Source organism: Eptatretus burgeri, chromosome 13 (assembly GCF_056783735.1).
Source record: "Eptatretus burgeri isolate ZD-2024b chromosome 13, Ebu_testis_v1, whole genome shotgun sequence".
Taxonomy (NCBI): Eukaryota; Metazoa; Chordata; class Myxini; order Myxiniformes; family Myxinidae; genus Eptatretus; species Eptatretus burgeri.
In genome coordinates, this window is record NC_140973.1 from 18,757,711 (window position 1) to 18,778,240 (window position 20,530).

Consider the following 20,530-nt stretch of genomic DNA (forward strand, 5'->3'; position numbering starts at 1 on the left):
TAATATTCACAAGATAGAAATAAAACCCAATCGTGTTTATACACCGCACAGCGTTTAAAAACAACCGGAAGCAAAAGGTCATAGCTAACGACACGGATTCCAAATAGCCAGGAGTATTGTGTTGTTGTTGTTGTTGTTGTTGTTGTTGTTTCCTATTCTCTCATGTGCACGCATTAAGTATGAAGCTCACTGCGTTTGCTATTAATAATTTTTATTCGACATATGATTACATTTATCGTGATTAACACTCGAATCAAACAAAGCCAATGGAAACCAGACGCAACAAAGCCGGACAGTGTATTATCAGCAGAGGCCTGCAGGCCTAATGTGTTCGGCCAACCAGAAAAAAAGATGGCGGCCATATAATTTTGTCTGGGTGCTATGGTGGGTGGAGTCAAGTGACATGTGGGTGTGGTCTGGCAGCTGTTCGACCAATGGGTGCACATTTCAAATATCGAATCCCAACAACAACAGAACACGAATGTCGCAGATAACAGGTCACAAGTAAAAAGGATGCGCCCCCTCGGCAAGGCCTCATATTTTTTCAGCCCTCAAATTTTCGAATCTTGTTTGTTTTTTTCCGACAATGAAAGTAATTCAATTTGGTTGTATTGCATTGTCATTGAATCCGACATGATAAAATATTTCCCAAATGTTGCCATAGCATTGAAACGACTGTATCTGTCACTGATGAACAGTAACAGCAGCGGAGAATGATTCGTCTCTCTTCTTAAAGGGTTCCGATTCACCATGACTCAACAGCATCTCACTGCTTTGTCTCTCGAGTATTGAGAGTGAAATTGTCAGGTCTTTGGATTACGACGACATCGTTCATGACTTTGCCGGAGCCAAAGTGAGAAAATAAACTATTTCTGCCAACATTAAGCAATGTGAAGAGTAAAGGAAAAGGAATGTATCACCAATCACCATCTTTGTGGTTCGCATCTGTTGATCAGCATTTTGAAATTTTGGAAATATATGTTTGAATAAATGAGTGTGATGAATTTGTGAAATATTATGCAATACTAGTAGGGCATGCTTGCACACTGCAACCAACTACTCTGGTGCATCGTATGTGCATAAATAATAAATATAGCTTCATATATTTCATAAAGTGAATTGTGAGAGAGCTTTTTATATTTGATGAAGTGGATTGTGGTTGCATTCTGTAAGCGGATAAATAACCCAAGTAAATAATGCATGAGTGATTGAAATAAACTCATTCTACAAGCAGCTAAAAAACTTAGCTCAAGTAAATCAAGAATAAGTGATGGGAATGAGCACTTTATTTAAAAGTTTACAGCAGAAGTAATTATCTCCACCACCAAAGGGGGATGGAGGTGATGTTTTCACCCCTGTTTTTCTGTTTGTTTGTTTGTCTGTCTCTGAGCAGGATATCTGAAAAAGTTATGGACACGACAGATTCAGACGAAACTTGGTGGACAGGTTGGGTGTGTGACGAGGACAAATTGATTCGATTTTGGTGAAGATCCGAATCTGGAACCGGATATGAGAATTTTTTAATTTTTAAGTCATTTTTACTATTGAGAGATGGGGCAAAAAACGATATATAGCATATTTCAGAATGGCATAGACAGATTATGACAAAAATAGGTGGATGAGTTGGTTATGTCACAAGAATAAGCTGATAAGATTTTATTTCAGGTCCGGATACAGATCTGGCCTATCAGTGGGATACAAAACGCAAACTGCACAGCCTGGCAGATGAGTGCAATCTACCCTTCTAATTTTGCCCTTCTAATTTTTAATGTAAATGCGACAAAGGTTATAAAATAATAGGGGAATGAGGTGGGTTTTAGTGTTGCCTAGAAACCACTTCGATTGTAAGCTTCATTGTCTTGGGTTATGTGACCCACTGTGAGCAAAGCAATTCTGCACCGGCCAACTTTTATTTTTGGATTTTTTCATTTATGGACATTTTCCGACATTTTTGTGATTCTTCCTGGGATGTTGGATGTAGAGTTGCATCCGTATGCAAAATTTCGGCTTTCTATCCCACCTATAAGATACTAAACATTTATATCAGTGAGTGAATCAGTAGTGAGAAAGAGCTTTATATACTCGATGTGGTACCTACTTTGGCCCTTCCCTCATATTCGCCTTTGCCCTCCTCATAGCTTTAATCTGGGTCTGATCGTAGGTAGTCCAATCCCCACTTTAAGAACACCTGAAGAAGATCCTATAAATGTGCAATATCCACACTACTAACTGGAAAAGCTCGGCTTTCGATAGATGCGAGTGGCATATTGCTGTCACCTCTGGAATAATAATTTTGAGAGAAATCGATTTCAATGGCACTGAGCAAGACATGAACGCCGCCATCAACATTTAATTCATGAGCCTTGATATATCGTCTTTGTTGAAAATGACAGATTGCAAAAGATGTTGAAAAATTATCTTAAGAATACAACTTTGACATGTCTTGGACAAGTGTTTTGAATGTCCCTCATTGTGAACCATCAATGCCTTGAAGCAGAACAAACTTTAGATACCTGCAGATTGCTTTATCATGGGTAATTTGTAAATGCACAGAGGTCAATTTTCAATGATGGTGATTAACTTGTACATGTGATTTTCATACCAACAAATTTAAAAGAGTGAGCCAAATGGAGAATTTTGCCCTCATGTCATTACCATATATTCTTGTGTGGGGGGAATCCCATGACAAGTCACCTAAGCAACCTTCGTTTGTCACTACATGTGAATAATAATATCAAGAAAAAGATGTGCAGAGCACGATACTTGCAAAATCCACCCCCTCTCCAAAGGTTACCATGGATACATCAAATTGTCCATTTCATTAAGATAAAAATTGACAATCTGAATCAAAGCTCAGGTCATTCGGATCAAAATTGGTTATTTTGTCAGATTGAAATTGATGATTTTAGAAATTTGACTTTGAGTTGACCTTTTGACCTTTTGACCTCAAATAATATATTAGATGAAGTGAATTGGAAGTTGGTTTCCAAATTCAGTGATGTAATATGCAATTGCTGCTTAATCCTCAAGTTAACCAGATGAAAATTGATTATTTTTCAGATGAAATTTGATGATTTTAGAAGTTTGACCTTGAGTTGACCTTTGACCTTTTGTTCCCAAAAATAGTTGGTTTCCCAATTCAGTGATACAATATGCAAATCTTGTTCAAATTTAAAGTCAATCAGATGAAAAATGACGATTTTAGAAATGTGACCTCAAGATGACCTTTGACCTTTGACCTCAAAATCAATAGACTTCTCAGTTGAGACTACCTCTACAACTTGGTGAAGGTTTGTGAAGATCGGTTTTAATTTGTGACCTGTAGGCGATTGACAGACAGCCAGACAAACAGACAGAATAACAAAATCGACTGCCCAATATACTTGAGAAATCTTTGATTTTGCAAGGAATAATAATAATAATAATAATAATGATAATTCCATCAGGTCATTACAAGGAAATATAAAAAAGTTCAATGCATGGAGGAGGCCACCAAGGCCCATCATGCCTGTATATTTCTGCCAATATCTCTATTGCCTATAGAAAGTTTACACCCCCTTTCAAAATTTTCACCTTTTGTTGCCTGGAATAGCCTGGAATTAAATTACATCAAATCAGACTTTTCCACCTTTATTTACACATTGTAACCCACAACTTCCAAGTGGAAAACAAATTCCACAAATTTCAGAGAATTAATTAAAAATACAAAACTAGAATATCTTGGTTGAATAAGTTTCCACCCCCTGAGTTAATACTTGGTGGAAGCACCTTTGACAGAAATTACAGCTGTGAGTGTTAGGATAGGTCTCCACCAACTTTGCACACCTTGATTGGCTAATATTTGTCCATTCTTCTGGACAAAACTGTTCAAACTCAGTCAAGTTGCATGGGGAGTGTTGATGGACAGCAATCTTCAAGTCATGCCACAGATTTTTCAATTAAATTTAGGTCGGGGCTCTGACTGGGCCACTCAAGGACATTTATCTTTTTGTTCCTTAGCCACTCCAGTGCAGCTCTGGTTGTTTGCTTCTGGTCGTTGTCATGCTGAAAGGTCAACCTCCATCCCAATTTGAGCTTTCTTGCAGAGGGCAGCAGGTTTTCCTCTTGGATTTTTATCTATTTTGCTCCATCCATTTTACCTTCTATCCTGACAACTGCCCAGTCCCTGCTGATGAGAAACATCCCCATAATATGATGCTGCCACCATCATGCTTCACAGTAGTGATGGTGTTCTTTGGATGGTGTGCTGTGTTGGGTTTGCGCCAAACGTAATGTTTTGCATTTAGGCCAAAAAGTTCAATCTTAGTTTTGTCAGACCACAAAACATTTTGCCACGTAGCTTCACAATCTCTGGAGTGGTTTTTTTCATACCTCAAACGGGACTCAAGGTGGGCTTTTTTGAGTAATGGCTTCCTTCTTGCCACCCTACCATGCAGGCCTGACTTGTGGAGTGCTTGGGATATTGTTGTCACATGCACACAGTGACCAGTCTTTACAATAAAGGCCTGTAGCTCTTTCAAAGTTGGCACTGGCCCCTTGGTGGTCTCTCTGATCAGTTTCCTCCTTGCTTGGTCATATTCCTGGTGTTGGCTTAATGGTTAGGGTGGTGGGCTTTGGATCCTAGGGTCCTGAGTTCAAATCCCACTCAGCTGTTGAATTAATACCAGGTGGGGTTAACTCGGCCTATCATCCTTCCGAGGTCAGTAAAAGGAGTGCCAGCATGCTGGTATCCTGTGTTGGAGTGGCGACCCGTCCAGGATTGTGCCCAATTGCCAAGGAGACTGCTTAAGCAGCACCATTGCTCTGCACAGAGTCTGGTCCCAATCTCCTTGGTCATATCGTTTGGAGGGACGGCCTGATCTACACACCATGGTTTTTGTGTTACCATGCGCCTTCCACTTCTTAATGATTGTCTTGACTGTGCTCCAAGGGATATTCAAAACCTTTGAAGTATTTTTCTACCCATCTCCTGATCTGTGCCTTTCCACAACTTTATCCTGGAGGTCTTTTGAAAGCTCCTTCCCTTCCCTCCCTTCCATATGAGTGCTGCTTCATCAGGATGAAGATTACTGCACTGCGTTGCAGGCATGGAATAGTGCCACCATCTACACCAGTACACTGGTACTCATTTCACTGACTTCAGAAGGATGACAGGCTGAGTCAATCCCACCTGATGTCAATTCAGTTACTAACAGGGCTTGCACTCAGGACTCTAAAATCCCAAGCCTGCCACCTTAACCACAAAGCCAACACCAGGTCTGATGGTCATGGTTGAGTCTTTGCTGTGAAATGCACTACCCAGCAGAGAAAACCTACAGGAACAGCTGATTTTATTCTGAAATAATCAGAATCACTACAGTTGAACACAGATGGAGGCCAATTAACTTTGTGTGTGATTTTGAAGGTGATTGGTTACACCTGAACTAATTTACAATTGCTATTATCATGGGGGTGAACACTTAACCAACCAAGATATTCTAGTTTTGTATTTTAAATTAAATCTCTGAAATTTGTAGAATTTATTTTTCACTTGGAAGTTGTGGATTACGATGTGTAAATAAAGGTGGGAAAAGTCTGATATAATGCAATTTAATTCCAGACTACAAGGCAATAAAAGGTGAAAATTTGAAAGGGGGTGTAGACTTTCTATAGGCACTGTATTTATCCTATCCCCAGGGTTTCTAGGTACTATCTCATGCCAGTTTTAACTTACCTACTGTTTCTACTGCTGATCCTCTTCCAGAGAGGCCAATCCATCCATTAACTACTCTGAGTGAAAGACCTTTGCCTTAATGATGTCATAACTTCCCTCCTCTTCACTCTCAAGCAATGAACCTTGGTCCCATTGCTGTATCAGGCCCCCCTAACAAACGGATGCCAACGTTGTCAGACGGAATGAAAACCCGTCATTCTTGTTACAAAAACAGCTAAAATTGATGAAAAAGCGGCCAAAATTGAAACCAACACAGTAATTACGGTCGCAATAGCAAATATAACCGAAACCAACACGTTTATTCTACATGCAAGAACGGTCGTGACGGACAGAAGAACGGACAATCCCGAAATAGAACGGTGGGGAATGGAAGCAACATCGGTTATTTCCGTCGCGAAACGGTGGAGACCGAAGCGAAAGCGATTCATTCCGGTTACCATAACGTGGAAAACATGGCGGCTTGAAAAGTTCTTGAAGTTATGGTAAGTTAACTTTAACGTAGTCTGCCTTGAATATATCATGTCTGTTAATGAAAACCCGTTTGTGGTACGGGATATTATACAAGCAGCGATAAATGCGCCCTCTTGACTTAATGTGTGGCTGACATTTCGTGAAATTCGTGCCCCCGTGCTGCAGCGATCAGTGACGATTGATCGTTTATATTTGCAAGAGGTAAAATTTGATAGTAATAATAAATTGCAAATTCCAATAAAATAACAAAGTTAATATGAAGTAAAAACTGTAAAAAGATCCCATACACGATCCCCTATGTTGAACTGGGCATACACAACTAGCGATCCTTCACTCGGGGGCTCGAAATACAGGCAAACCAAACATTATCATCACAACAAAATTCGGTTTAATAAATTGTTAAAACTACATCAGGTACTCCCCACTATATATTATCTATATCACATTTATGTTTGAGGCACAAGCACTAAAAATTTACATACCGTAACAGGTCGTTCTACTGCATCCGCCATCTTGTTCGCACTACAGTAACCGGAATGAACCGCTTTTGTTTCGCTCTCGGACGTTTCGCGACAGAAATAACCGATGTTGCTTCTGTTCCCCACCAATCTATTTCGGGATTGTCCGTTCTTGTTTCCGTCATGACCGTTCTTCTGTGTAGAATAAACATGTTGGTTTCTATTATATCTGCTATTGCGACCGTAATTACTGTGTTGGTTTCAATTTCGGCCGCTTTTTCATCAATTTTAGCTGTTTTTGTAACAAGAATTATTTTGGGAGTTGGATTGAGGACGGGTTTTCATTCTGTCTGACAACGTTGGCGTCCGTTTGTTAGGGGGGCCTGTGTATATTCTGCTGAAAAATAGAATTGATAGAATTGTTATTAAAATAGAATTGTTATTGTATTGAGGAGGGTTTTGGAATTGGATTGAGACAGGGTTTGGGAATTGGATTGAGACAGGGTTTGGGAATTGGATTGAGACAGGGTTTGGGAGTTGGATTGAAACGGTTTGGGAGTTGGATTGAGACAGGGTTTGGGAATTGGATTGAGACAGGGTTTGGGAATTGGATTGAGACAGGGTTTGGGAGTTGAATTGAGACAGGCTTTGGGAATTGGATTGAGACAGGATTTGGGAATTGGATTGAGACAGGGTTTGGGAGTTGGATTGAGGACGGTTTGGGAATTGGATTGAGACAAAGTTTGGGAATTGGATTGAGACAGGGTTTGGGAATTACCAAATAAAACAGTCTTGCACAATGATAACAACATCTGTAAATATCCGGGAGTGCATTTTATAAATGTAAGATGGGTTGAGAACTGGATTTTGACGTTTTGGGAATTGGATGGATTCAAGGTTTTGGAATGTGATTGAGACTGGTTTAGAAATTGTATTGAAAGGGATTTGGTAATTGTATTGATATGAGTTGAGGAATTGGATTAAGATAGGTATGTATAGTAATAAATTGGATTGAGGAGGGTTTGTGAATTTTATTGATCAGCTTTGAGAATGGAATTGTGATGGGTTTAGTAATAATGGAAGATGTGGTTGTGAAATGGATTTCGATCTGGGTTTGGGGACTTCCTAATAAAAGTATCTTGTACATCTCCAAATAGCCGAGAGTACCTTTATGGATACAAGATGTGGATAAGAACTGGATTTAAGAGTATGTTTGGGAATTGGATTGAGACACTTTGGGAACTGGCTGATAAATTTGTCTCATAGAACTAAAAAAAAAAAAAAAAAAGCATCTGCAAATAGATTAGTGCGTAAAGAAATTATTGAAATTGTAACAATAATGTTTTGAAACCACTGTTGGTTTAGTGGTGGTGGTGGTGATGGGATTGGGGGTTAGATGTTACAAGGAGAAAAGGTTTTCTTCTATAGATTTGTTTGGAAAAAATATGATGGTTTTATCAAAACAAGTCTTGAAAATTTTTGATTATCTCAATCTATACACAATAATAATAGTAATAATAATAATAATAATATTTTTTTATTATATATATACAGGATTTTACAGGATTTTACACTGCAAACAGTGCACTTTTGGATCATCGAATTTCATGATAAACAGAGTACATTTCATTGGAAAAAGTAGGGCAAGTGTCATGTTTCCTGTGGAGTGGTTGATAACACGCCATGCCTGATGGGGGGAGAGATTGTGTCGACGTCACATTGTATGTGGGGGAAAAAGAAGGGTGTTTTCCTAAAATGACAAACGTCTCGTAGAGCATTACCACACGGCTAGACCAGAGGTGCACACGGCTACTGTGGTCTTTCCACGTGAGCACTGTACCAGGGTCACAAAAATATCCACCAAGATTTGCGATTATTCCTGTTAAACCATTCCTGCAACTGATAGCAGTGTAACCCTTGTCGGACACTCCAGCCTATCCTCATGAGATGTCGAAGAGGGCCATGCTTATTGGGCTGAAGGTATGTTATAGTCATGGCTTGTTGACGTTTAAGTGTGTGTAAGGTAATTTTAGGTTTACTTGGGTAAAGGAGAAGAAAACTCAATCGTGTCAATTTAATTAATTTGGAATGAGGTGTAAGTGAACAGACAGTATATTGTACGATGATGCCAGTTACTTCCATTTTGTGTGCACAGCTGATTCTGATGGTGTACTGCCATGGGAGGAAACCTTCTCCGTTATTTCCTGCTCCTACCTGGCATCATAACTTTCAGTTCTGGTAAGGTACCTTAACTTTCAGTTCTTATAATAGCATTTCAAAACCTCACAAATAACTTCCCTAACAAGAGGTCAGGACTGTTTACCTGGACTATCTTGGGCATTCCACACAGTTGGGCATCCTGTTCTACTTGCCAAGCTCGCTGTCTGCGGCATACGAGGCCGCCTTCATACCTGTTTTTCAGACTGTTAATGCTGTGAACTTGTGCAGTCAGCACATTCCTATCAATGGAACCCTCTTTCCTCTGCCTGCTTTCGAGGCTGGAATGCCTCAAAGTAGTGTATTGGCCCAGTCTTGTGCCTCATCTAAATAAACTACATCTCCGATGCTTTTAAAAGTCCTCCCTTCCTTTTTGTAGATGATTCCACATTGTTTCATGCAGTACCTCCACCCCACTGACAGATAGACAGCATAAGTGTCACTCTCTGCTGCTCTGAAATTTCTTTGATGTTGGTCTGAGAAATGAAAGATGTCTTTCAATCCTGGTAAATCTCATAAGCTCACCCTTGAACTCCAGAAAGATTGTCAAACGAGCTCACCTTTCAATTTACACAATTAGCCTCTGGAAGATGTTCAGTCCCTTGAACTTCTGGGCCACACCTTCGGCCATGGTCTCCCCTGGACTGACCATGTTGCAAAGGTGGCCTCCAAAGCCAGCCGCATAGCCACATAATCCTTCATAGTTCCAAGTTATTCCTGGGAAAATCAGAACTGCACACAGTCTACAAGGCCTTTATAAATATTTCAATGGACTACTGCCCTCGTCTCTGGCACCCCAGAATCACATCTGTCTTTACTGAGTTCTGTGGAATCTAAATACCTCAACAATATTGGAATCTCCCGCTATGTGACCAAAACACAAGTTCTTATGCTGTCACATCACAGACAGGTTAGTTGCCTCTGTGTTTCACCACTTATCCTCCATTCTACCCCCTCTGCTCTCAACCCTAAAACGCAAGGATGTATATGCTCTTCCAGCAATGGTCTCCTGGTTAAATGTACATAATCCAGGCTCATCACACACCTTTACTCTTTTGTTCCTCTTTTGTGTGCCATTTGTGGAATCGCTTTTATGAGGCTGTTCAATCCCAACCTTCTCTCCAGGTCTTTCAGCAAATGGTACACCACAATCTCATGTCATTTCTCATACCTACCCACAACCTTTTCTACCCCCATTAACCCAACCCTCTAACTTTCAGGGTATTGTATATGTATGTATGTATATATATATATATATATATATATATATATATATATATATATATATATATATATATATATATATATATATATATATATCTTTTTTTCCTGTTCTTTCACCCGCTTGCTTATTGAGCCCAAATATGGCCTGCTGCCACACTGTCCGTTAATTGCCTTTTTACCCTTATCATTTCGCTCTTCCATGAGCCTCGATGTTGTTCTGATAAAAACGCCCCCAAAAAACGTATTGCTGTATTGGACAGTGAAGCAATTTTGTATCAGCAATTATATTGGACAGCCAGCATAAATATCGCTGTGAAGTGTTTATTATGTAGTTTCTTGCTCTGCTCTCAAAACAACCGGAGGTACTCATGTTTTGATAGTATCCCCACGCATGCGATGCAAAAAGTGAGGTTAAGCAATTGGTTCATGTCCTTCCATTGGTCCGCCTGTCTGTAAATGTCAGTTGATGATTGAGGAACAGTTTACGGCCGGACCTTTTGTAACGATCTTTAAAATCAATATTTTATTAAAATTGAAGTATATATTTGAACACTGCATGGAGTATCATGTTCTCTGTACTCTCTTGTTATAAATCACTGTTAATTACACTGAATTTATCGTTTTTCATAATTTTAGTTTTGATTATATTTGAAGATACAGCATGGTTGGTGTTGCTCATAAAGTCGTTGGTTGTACTTACTGTGTCCAGCCATTGGACTATAATCGAGTTTTATTTATTTAGCGATTTCCTCTCAATGGCCATTACATTCTTCTCTGTATATCTTCCTTTCAAGCCCACCCAGAATTCCTTGGCATTGATCATGCCATCGTTATCGATTCGTCGACCCTCCTTCGAGGTTCTACTCTCAACGCCAACTGTCTTATCAAGCCAAACAACAAGCCAAACCCTTCGGCAACTTCGACTGCTCACCAACACAAAGATTTCTACACTCAAGCTCCTGCCACGGGGGCTTTTGGGGAAAGGGTCAACCAAGGCCATGGCAACAACTCCATCCTACCCTCCAACAGTGATCTTTCAACAATTCCTTTCTATTCCACTACCAGTACCTTCTACAAGAACTCGGTCTTTCCTTCCTGCTCGGTAAATTGGAAACTGAACAGTACCGTTGTCACCAATACCTCCCCTGGAACTATTTATGCTGACTTGTCCTCCAGACTCACTCTGAACAACTTCTCGGTTGCTGCCGCCTGGCTTCATTGCTACATAAAATGCCCAGACAGACCTGATTTCCACCTGGCCAAAGCCTGGCTGCGCAGCGGCTGTAAGTTTCTTCACTTATTTCACTGTAAACATCCATGATCCTATGTAAATTAATGTAAAGTGGAGCCTAACCTGTCCTTTAGGTACCACTGATTCTAGCCAAGTTTTAAATGAGCTTTAAATGAGCTTTAATCATTCATTGGATTTTATAAGAGAGTGGTCTCACAACAGGGCAGTCATTAATTGACCTTGCCAAGAAACTGCTCCAGTCGCACCAAGTGCAGTCGTATGGTACTTTTTATTGACATAATAAATTCGCCAGGGTAACCTTTCCATATATTTTTACTTGTGAAACGAATCAAAATAAAATACCATTTTTACCCTGCGCAACAAGTGCAAAAGCGGGGTAAAGGAATTGATTCACCCTATCTGTCTGAAAACAGACGTCAGTCGATGATCGAGGAACTACTTCATTTCAATTGGATGTTATCTTTTGAAAAGTGTAGAACATTAATCGGAACATGAATTGGAACTCGAACCAGCAGTTTAGCAGTACTTTGGCTCTGAATTTGGCAAATTGTACAGTCTCATAGCGATCGCATATGTGCAAAGAGGAGTGAGGTAGTTGTTTTACTCTGTCTACCTGTCGAGCAGTCAAACAAAATTGAAAATTGTTCCAAACAGGAAACGTACTGTTTTAGGGACGTCATAAAGGACACAAACGACAGGCACAAATAACTAATGTATGTTGTAAATTAAGTGATGTACAAGACGGTGCATCAGTAGCGATAAACTTCTGAAAAAAATTATTTTGTTTTTTTCTAGTCTTTAAATTCTAAGAACCTCCAGCACTTCCACAAAACTCCAGTTTAGCAGTACTTGGACAAAATATTACGCCATTTTACACCATCTCGACCAATCAAATTTTATGCTCACGCTCAGCATTGGGGATTGTCCAGATTCAGGCAAAATGGCAGCTCATAGGAAATATAGATCATGCTCAGAAAAGCAACACAAGAGTTGAAAAGATCCTCCCATGTCCTTCTCAAGACTGTTGTGCATAAGGTGTTCTCTGAACTCTCTAGTCTTTTATATGTCCATTTCCATCAGGCCACCTTTACTCCTTAGTTTCTCAAAATTCTTCACTTCATTGCATTATTGTGGACAGTAGTTGTAACCTCACACACACTGACACTGACATAGCTAGCTATCGTGTGCAGCCTGTGGCTGCCGGTTGCATCATCTTCTGGGGGTGCGGCTGTGCCGCTGATGCAGTGCCCTCTTTTACCAGTACAGTGGTACTCATTTCACCAACCTTGGAAGGATGACAGGCTGTCAACCCCACCTGGTGTGAATTCAACGGCGAGGGGCTCAAATTCAAGACCTTAAGATCTTAAGCCAGCCACCTTAGCCGTCAAGCCAACACCAGGCTTGGAACAGATATTGGACTGACACACACATGCATGCACGCACACACGTGCACCCAATTTGGCTGTTGTGTGATTACACAGTTCAGGAAGATAGATATGTGGAAGTGAGTGCAAATATTTTTATTGTTTCCAAATGAAGAGTATTTGAGTGGCACTGTTATTTCACAGCATTTCTGCACCCATGCCGAATTGCTATCTCCAGGACAGCAGGCCTCTTTTAACACATTTTAGTTGACCGAGTAGTCAGGGTTTGTTTCCTAACATCAATAACTTGCTTGAAACATCACATTTTAAGTGTCCTGCATGTATGTTAGTATTTTGTTGTACTTTACCATTGGTGAGGGCTTTTTGGTTTTGGGGTCTGCATGTGTATTGTGTACCTGTACAGATGTTTCTGAAATCCATCTACGTTTTGAAACAATAGGAGGAAAATCAAAAGTTAAATCTTTAATTGAATGAATTAAAAAAAAAAAAACGTGAAAATACTTTTTCTTGTACTTTTACCCCTTTTATTTTTTCTTGTACTTGTACTTTTACTTTTTAAAAACGTGTATAGTACTTTTACCCCGAGTAGTTTATTTCAGTTAAAACCTCCCGGTAAAACTCCCAAAGTCTAAGCTTACTGAACATCTACCTCTTTTGTTTCTCTTTTCCCCCATTTGTGGAACTGCCTTCTGGAAACCATTTAACACAAACTTCCCTCCAGAGCGTCAAGCAGGAGGTGAACCACAGTGTCATATGGTTCACCACCCCACTCCAACCCACAATTTTTCATACCCCTATTAACCTTACCTAACCTAAGCTTCTTACTTGCACGTTACTATTTCTTTGCCTCTTCTCCTTTTTTTCCTTCTGTTCGTTCATTCCCTTGCTTGCTGTATCAAACTGAAGCCCCCACTGCCCCACTGTCAGTTTATTGTCCTCTACTCTCTATCACGTCTTTCTTCCATTAGCCTCGATATTGTGGACAAAAAGTCCATTAATAAATATTTCAAAGCATTAATAATTACAGAAATAAAGCCATTCATAAATATTTAAGCCATTAATAAATATTGAGGCCATGAATAAAAATTCAAGCATTAATAAATATATCAATAAATATTCAAGCCATCAATAAATTAAGAAATAAAGCCATTCATAAATATTTAAGCCATTAATAAATATTGAGGCCATGAATAAAAATTCAAGCATTAATAAATATATCAATAAATATTCAAGCCATCAATAAATACAGAAATAAAGCCATTCATAAATATTTAAGCCGTTATTAAATATACAAATAAAGCTATTCATAAATATTTTTAGCCATTAATAAATGTTTTGATCCATGAATAAATATACAAATAGAGCCATTAATAAATTTTTCTTTTCCTTTTCAAGGTGTGATGCAATTCTCTCCTACCCTGATCCCGATAGTTCCACCACAGAAACCCAAGAATCTCTCCTGCATTCTCCAAGGGGACGAGAATGGACCGCTCCAATGCCAATTTGATGCAGGACTGGATCCGGGACTGGTCACCAACTACAGCCTCGTTGTCCACAAGTAAGGGCATCAGGAATGAAAAAGAGTGAAATCATGTGATCCCAATGATGTAACACTTCATGATAATTTAATCACTAAATGCATGAAGTATGCGGCTCGTTTCTTACGGATTCGCAGAAGCATTCATGGGATAACATATTATGGGTCGTTTATTTATTTAATATGCAAGTTGTTTATTACCCCATGTGCACAGCGCAAAGTGGGGTTAAGAAATTGGTTCACTCTGTCTGTCGACAGATGTCAGCCTATGATCGAGGAACAACTTAATTTAAATTTAACAAAAAATTTAATTTTACATTTTGAATGCTGCAGAACACGAATCGCGGAATGTGCATCGGGATACGAACCTGCAGTTTTACAGTACTTTGGTTATGAATTTGGCAAATTACACAGAATCGTGTCCTGATCGCGCATGTGCACAGAGGAGTGAGGTAATTGTTTTACTCTTTCTGCCTGCCTGGCAATCAAACAAAATTCAAAATGATTCCAAACAGGAAACTTAGTGTTTTAGGGACGTCATAAAGGACACAAACAATAGGCACGAATAACTAATTTAACATGTTGCAGAAGGTGGTGCAAAAGACGGTGCATCAACAGTGGTTAACCTCCGAAAAAAAGTTTTTTGTTTTTTTCTACAACCTTTCAAACTTATTTTATTTTGATTGGATTATATACCTGAACACTGTAGAACACAGATCGCCTTGTTTGCACTTCCAAAATCCTTCTGTTTAAGGCCCAGTCACACCTTGACGTTTTAGCCAGCTTATGCCGATTTTTGGAAAATTTGTCTAAAACGCTGCTACACGTCGAATACGTTATGAGTAAGTTTTGATAACATTGAGAGCACGCTGAAAAACACTGCCATACGTCGTTGTACGCTGGCTTTAAACGTTGTACTTTTCGGTTGTCCTCAAATTTTCCATGCTTGAAATTTTAAGACATATGCCAGCGTATGACTCAAACGCTCCGCATAACGCTGGCCATAAGTTGCAGGCACGTCACGCGATCGTTGACACACGTCGATACACGTTACTTGTTAGTTACTCATTAGTCGAAACACGTCGAGGTAATGTTTAGTGTACCCGAAACTTATTTCTAAGCTATGAGTAACGTGTTGTACTCACATTACGCGATCAGTGACACATCGACATACGTTGCTTGTATGGTGCTCATAAATCGAAACACATCAAGGTAATAGTTAGCGTCAGTGTTCCAGACTCCCTGTTTTTTTTTTTTTCTTCCTTCGGTATGATGGTGATTTTGACACTTCGATTTCTAGTGTGGTTATAATATAATATAATTAATAGGCTGCCGCTCAACGATTTAAATCATAACCGCACTGTACACTGAACACCGTCATACCGAAGAAAAAAAAAAAACGGGAGTCTGGAACACTGACGCTAACCATTACCTTGACGTGTTTCGACTTATGAGTACCTTTCAAGTAACGTGTGTCGATGTGCGGCACCCTTTTCATAACCTATGCCACGTCATCGTCGGCGATGCGTGCAGCGCGCTATGCATAAGTTAGACTATCGTTGGGCATAGGTTGTGAAGGCCGACAACAGGTTCAGCATTCGTTGGTATAAGTTATCTATAACACAACGAAACGTTCTGTGTCCATTACTAATACGTTATGCATAAGACCAAGTCGTTATGAATACGTCCGAATCTTTAAAAAAAACATCAAAAGTTCAACGTAAGCCAGCGTTTTACATACATTTTAATACGTTGCCATTGCTGGCTAAAACGTCAAGGTGTGACTGGGCCTTTAACAGTACTTGGACAAAATATTATGCCATTCCACGCCATCTCGACCATTGAAATTTTCTGCTTGCACTCTCAGTGTTGGGGAATATTGAGATTCAGATAAAATTGTGGATTGTAGGAAATACAGATCGTCCTTGGAAATGCAAAGCAAGCATTTAAAAGACCCTTCCCATGTCCTTTTTCTCAATACCGTGCGGGGTAAGGTGTTCTATGAACTTTCCAGTTAAATATTGGAGAATTCGTTTTTTTAACCCCTCCCCCTTCCCCTTCAGGTATGTTCCATGTATGCACAGGTATAACCCCATCACCCACATCCTCCAAACAAAAGTATAAAGGGGAATACATAAAGGATCATCGTAACAGAATTTTTTTCACCCACCTAACTCATCCACCAAGTTTCGTCCGAATCCGTCTTCACTTTTTTTAAAGATATTGTGCTTTATATCATTGTTAGCCCTATCTTTCAATGGTGAAGAATCACTTAAAAGATTCTCGTATCTGGATCCGGATCTGGATCTTCACCAAAATCAAATCAATTTGTCCGTGTCACACACCCAAGCTGTCCACCAAGTTTCGTCCGAATTTTTTGATAACTATTTGAGATGTCATGCTACATATAGTTTTTGGCCCAGTCACTTAAAAAACAATTCTCGGATCCGCATCCGGATCTGCATCTTCACCAAAATCGAACCAGTTCGTCCTTGTCACATTCTCAACCTGTTCACCAAGTTTCGTCCAAATCCATCCACATTTTTTGAGATATCCTGCTCACAGACGTACAAACAAACAAGCTGTTTATCTATTTCTCTGACAGGAGTGAAAACACAACTTCCGTCCACCTATGGTGGCGGAGATAACTAGAAAGCATCTCAAAATGCAAAGCCTGTCTGCGTCAGCTTTGTACTCCAACTAAACTTGACTAAAACGATGGTTAAAAAATTGTACATTTTATTACCTTCGCATTCTGCGAAAGGTTATGTTTTGGTCGGCGTGTATTTATTTATTTATTTATTTATTTATTTGTAATCTTGTGATTCGTATAACTCAAAAAGTATTAAACCGAATTGCATGAAATTTGGTGGGATGATTGGTTATTAGCCAGGAAGCATTCGATTAGATTTTGGGATCGTTCGGGTCAAAGGTCAAGGTCAAGGTCACGAAAAGGTCAAAATCGTCTTTTTACGATAACACGGTCAATTTTTATTCAATTTGCATGCAACTAACGCCAAAATGTTCAGAATTCAACGCCTCATCTTGTGATATGCAATATGACACAATGACGCCCATAGTATTGTTACCGGTTAGGGGTCAAAGGTCAGGGTGGTCACGACCTTGAAAAATATGCGGTTTTTGTCATAACGCGGTCAATTCTTGTCCGCTTTACATGAACCCAGCACCAAAATGTTCAGAATTTAATGCCCAATCTTGTGACACAATGATGTCATAACACATGTCACCGGTTGGGGTAAAATGTCGGGGGGGGGGGGGTCACGCCCTTGAAAAATATGCGGTTTTCGGCATAACTCAGTCAATTCTTATTCAATTTGCATGAAACCAGCATCAAACGAGATTACCTTCTCTTGTTGAAACGTTGTATTCACCGAGCTTGCGAGTGAAGACTCGCCAAAACGACGTGAGTTGATTGTTGTTTTGTCCGTAGCCCCCGAAAGTCGGGGGGGGGTCATGACATTATAGATATGTGGCTTGTGTTATAAGACCATTCATATGAAACCAGTTCCCCACACTCATACCAAGAACAAAAAATGTAGTGGCGGCGAAGGTATGCGCTCTATGAGTGCCCGTTGTAGTTAATTTGTGTTCTCCACATTCTCATAATAAAGGTTTGTTAAAAATTTGATGACAAACGCTCAAGTCGTAAAAACAAGTGAGGCCTGGGCTGATGCACGCGCGCGCACGCACGCACGCACACACACACACACACACACACACACACACACACACACACACACACACACACACACACACACACACACACACTTCTCCTTTTAGCGATACATGCAAAAATCTTGCATTTCAAATTATCTTGTGGCCCTGGAACCAAACTAAATATGAAGTGTATTTATAACAGCCCTCATAGCACCATCTACTCCCACTCCCCCTACCCGAACATGATTCATAGTAAATAACATTTTAAAAGCTCATTTAAAACAACCCTGCGCATTCACAAGCCCCAGATATGACCTTCCCAACGCTGATAAGAAGCACCAAAACCAGATGCGGTGTCTATCTGAGGGAGATCTACCGGTACATCAGGCTCTCATGTAAATAAAAACCTAACACAACCTTTTATAGTTTCACATCGTGAAGAAATCCAAGATCGAGGAGCTGGTTGCCATTAATTTGTCAGTAATGACGCACAGCATCGTCCTGACCATTCCAGACGTCAATTAAATAAATCACCAAGCCAATGTTTGGAGGAGGCCCTCCTACAAGGTTCAAAGTCCTCTCACTGGCAGGTTGGTAGAGGGTTTGAGTAGCAAATGTCCATCCACAGTTCTCCGGAGCTTGTACCGATCCGCATCATCGGGAGTCTCTGGTACAGACAGCTGCAAGATCTCAGGCCCAGTTGCATAAAGCATCCTTTAGGAAAGATTTGAGGATTTACTTAAATATTTCCTCAAGTTTCCCTTTCAACACATCCTAAATTTGAGGATCGTTGCATATTTGAATATTCATTTTTTTTTTGTCCTCCTGTCCTTCAACACCAACCTTTGAGTTTCCAAATGGTGCTCTTCATGGAAACCCTTATCTAAAACATGTAGTAATAAATAAGTAGAATTATACTAAGGATCTTTGATCCCCCAAGAGTCATTTCCACAACAATATGTTTTCAATCATTTATTTATAAACTCCATCGAACTGACAACCCCACACATGATATCTGAGCTGACGTAAAGGTGTGTTCTGGTGCAGGTAACAGGTGCACCTGAATCAGTTGTTCGTCCATGTTGCTGGTGTAGTGCAAACATTTAGTGCGCTCTTTCATAATGCGAACATTTATTACTTCATGTTCACATTATTTAGAAACCAATTCAATTGATAACGAAGGTGACCCCAGGAAAAAAAAAGGTCAAATGCGTACATAATAAATAGATTGAACGTTGTGTGTTACTCGGTCCATAACTCATCAATTCCATGTGGTAGAGAGACATGTGGGGCCTCGTTCAACTCGGGGGAGTCTCGGTTTGCCCTGTGGGCCCAGATATTATCCAATTCGAGGGATTTCTCCCAATTATACACTATTTATGTTTATAGTGTTGTACTTAAAGATCAAATAACTTCAACAACACACATCATACAACTAACTATACAGTGGACTGTCTCTCTTGTGCTTGAGAAAAGTTTCCACTTGTGCTTCTGTCTCTTCCTGAAGCCATTTTGTAGATTGCTTCACCGCCACCACCTTTCGGACACCTCTTCTGATCTCTAATTTGATCAGTTGCCTCTCATAGCAACGGCTCCTAAATATTTCCTCAACCTTAAATAAATCCTTACTTGAGGATTTCCTAAAGGGTTCTTTATGTAACAGCCCTCACGGAAATCCTTTGCGAAGGAGTCACAGTTTCCTTTGAGGCTTGAGGGGAATCTTTCCTGAAGGATGAGGGAATTTTATGCAACCGGGCTTCAGCCCTTTCGGCAAGCTGAGAAAGTTCTACAACTCTTTCGTTATGCAGAAGCACACCCCTTTCTCTCAGGTACTTTCCCAAGTATTTTTGACTTATTTTAGAAGCTATGTGAGTCATTTTAGCTGACAATCCTTTTCCTTGCACATACTACATATCTTAGCATGCCCGATGACAGCTTAGGTTAAGCAAAAACTAAATAGGTACTTGAAATCAGAGGTCCCAGTTTCCCTCCTAATATCATAGGTTATACTAAACTAGTAAAGAACATGTCCTTCTAGATGGGTTCGTTTCCCCACTTCTATGATACCTATGGTCTATTTTACAAGCTCACCCCCCTCCCCCACACATGCAGCGTGAGACAGGGTTTTGCAATCGTGTGTGTGTGTGTGTGTGTGTGTGTGTGTGTGTGTGTGTGTGTGTGTGTGTGTGTGTGTGTGTGTGTGTGTGTGTGTGTTTTATATCCACTGCCCCACTAACTTTTATAAACAAAAAATGGTTGGAGCTCAACGCCTCTCCACGAATATTTCTCGTATTTCCTCTTTTGCTGCGAGTCCGATTTCCATCAAGGAACACAATGATGGTTAACCATTTTAAAATTGTCAGTTTCGTTTAAATGCTGAAAATTATGTTAAAAGGAAACGATTGTATTTTACTTACAGATCTGTCGCTCGTAACGACAGGTCAAAAGGGCCCGGACGAAACGGGTCACTGAAAACACACACACACACACACACATACACACATACACACACACACACACACACACACACACACACACACACACACACACATACACACATACACACACACACACACACACACGAAAGGCCTTCTT

At 40.0% G+C, this 20,530-nt stretch overlaps 1 protein-coding gene across 4 annotated transcripts in view; it reads left to right on the forward strand.

The window, feature by feature from the left end:
• The window catches only part of LOC147013979 (interleukin-6 receptor subunit beta-like), an 87,857-nt gene that overhangs the window by 26,163 nt on the left and 41,164 nt on the right, over positions 1-20,530 (forward strand). Inside the window, exons 1-4 of one of the 4 annotated variants that reach the window (XM_085851468.1) lie at positions 8,373-8,622; positions 8,798-8,880; positions 10,878-11,366; positions 14,152-14,278. In XM_085851468.1, coding sequence (XP_085707594.1) covers positions 8,820-8,880; positions 10,878-11,366; positions 14,152-14,278 — 677 coding nt within the window. In that variant the 5' untranslated portion in view covers positions 8,373-8,622; positions 8,798-8,819. Of the gene's footprint in view, positions 1-8,372; positions 8,623-8,797; positions 8,881-10,877; positions 11,367-14,151; positions 14,279-20,530 lie in introns of those variants that run through there. The other 3 variants (XM_085851466.1, XM_085851467.1, XM_085851469.1) reach the window with 3 other exon arrangements.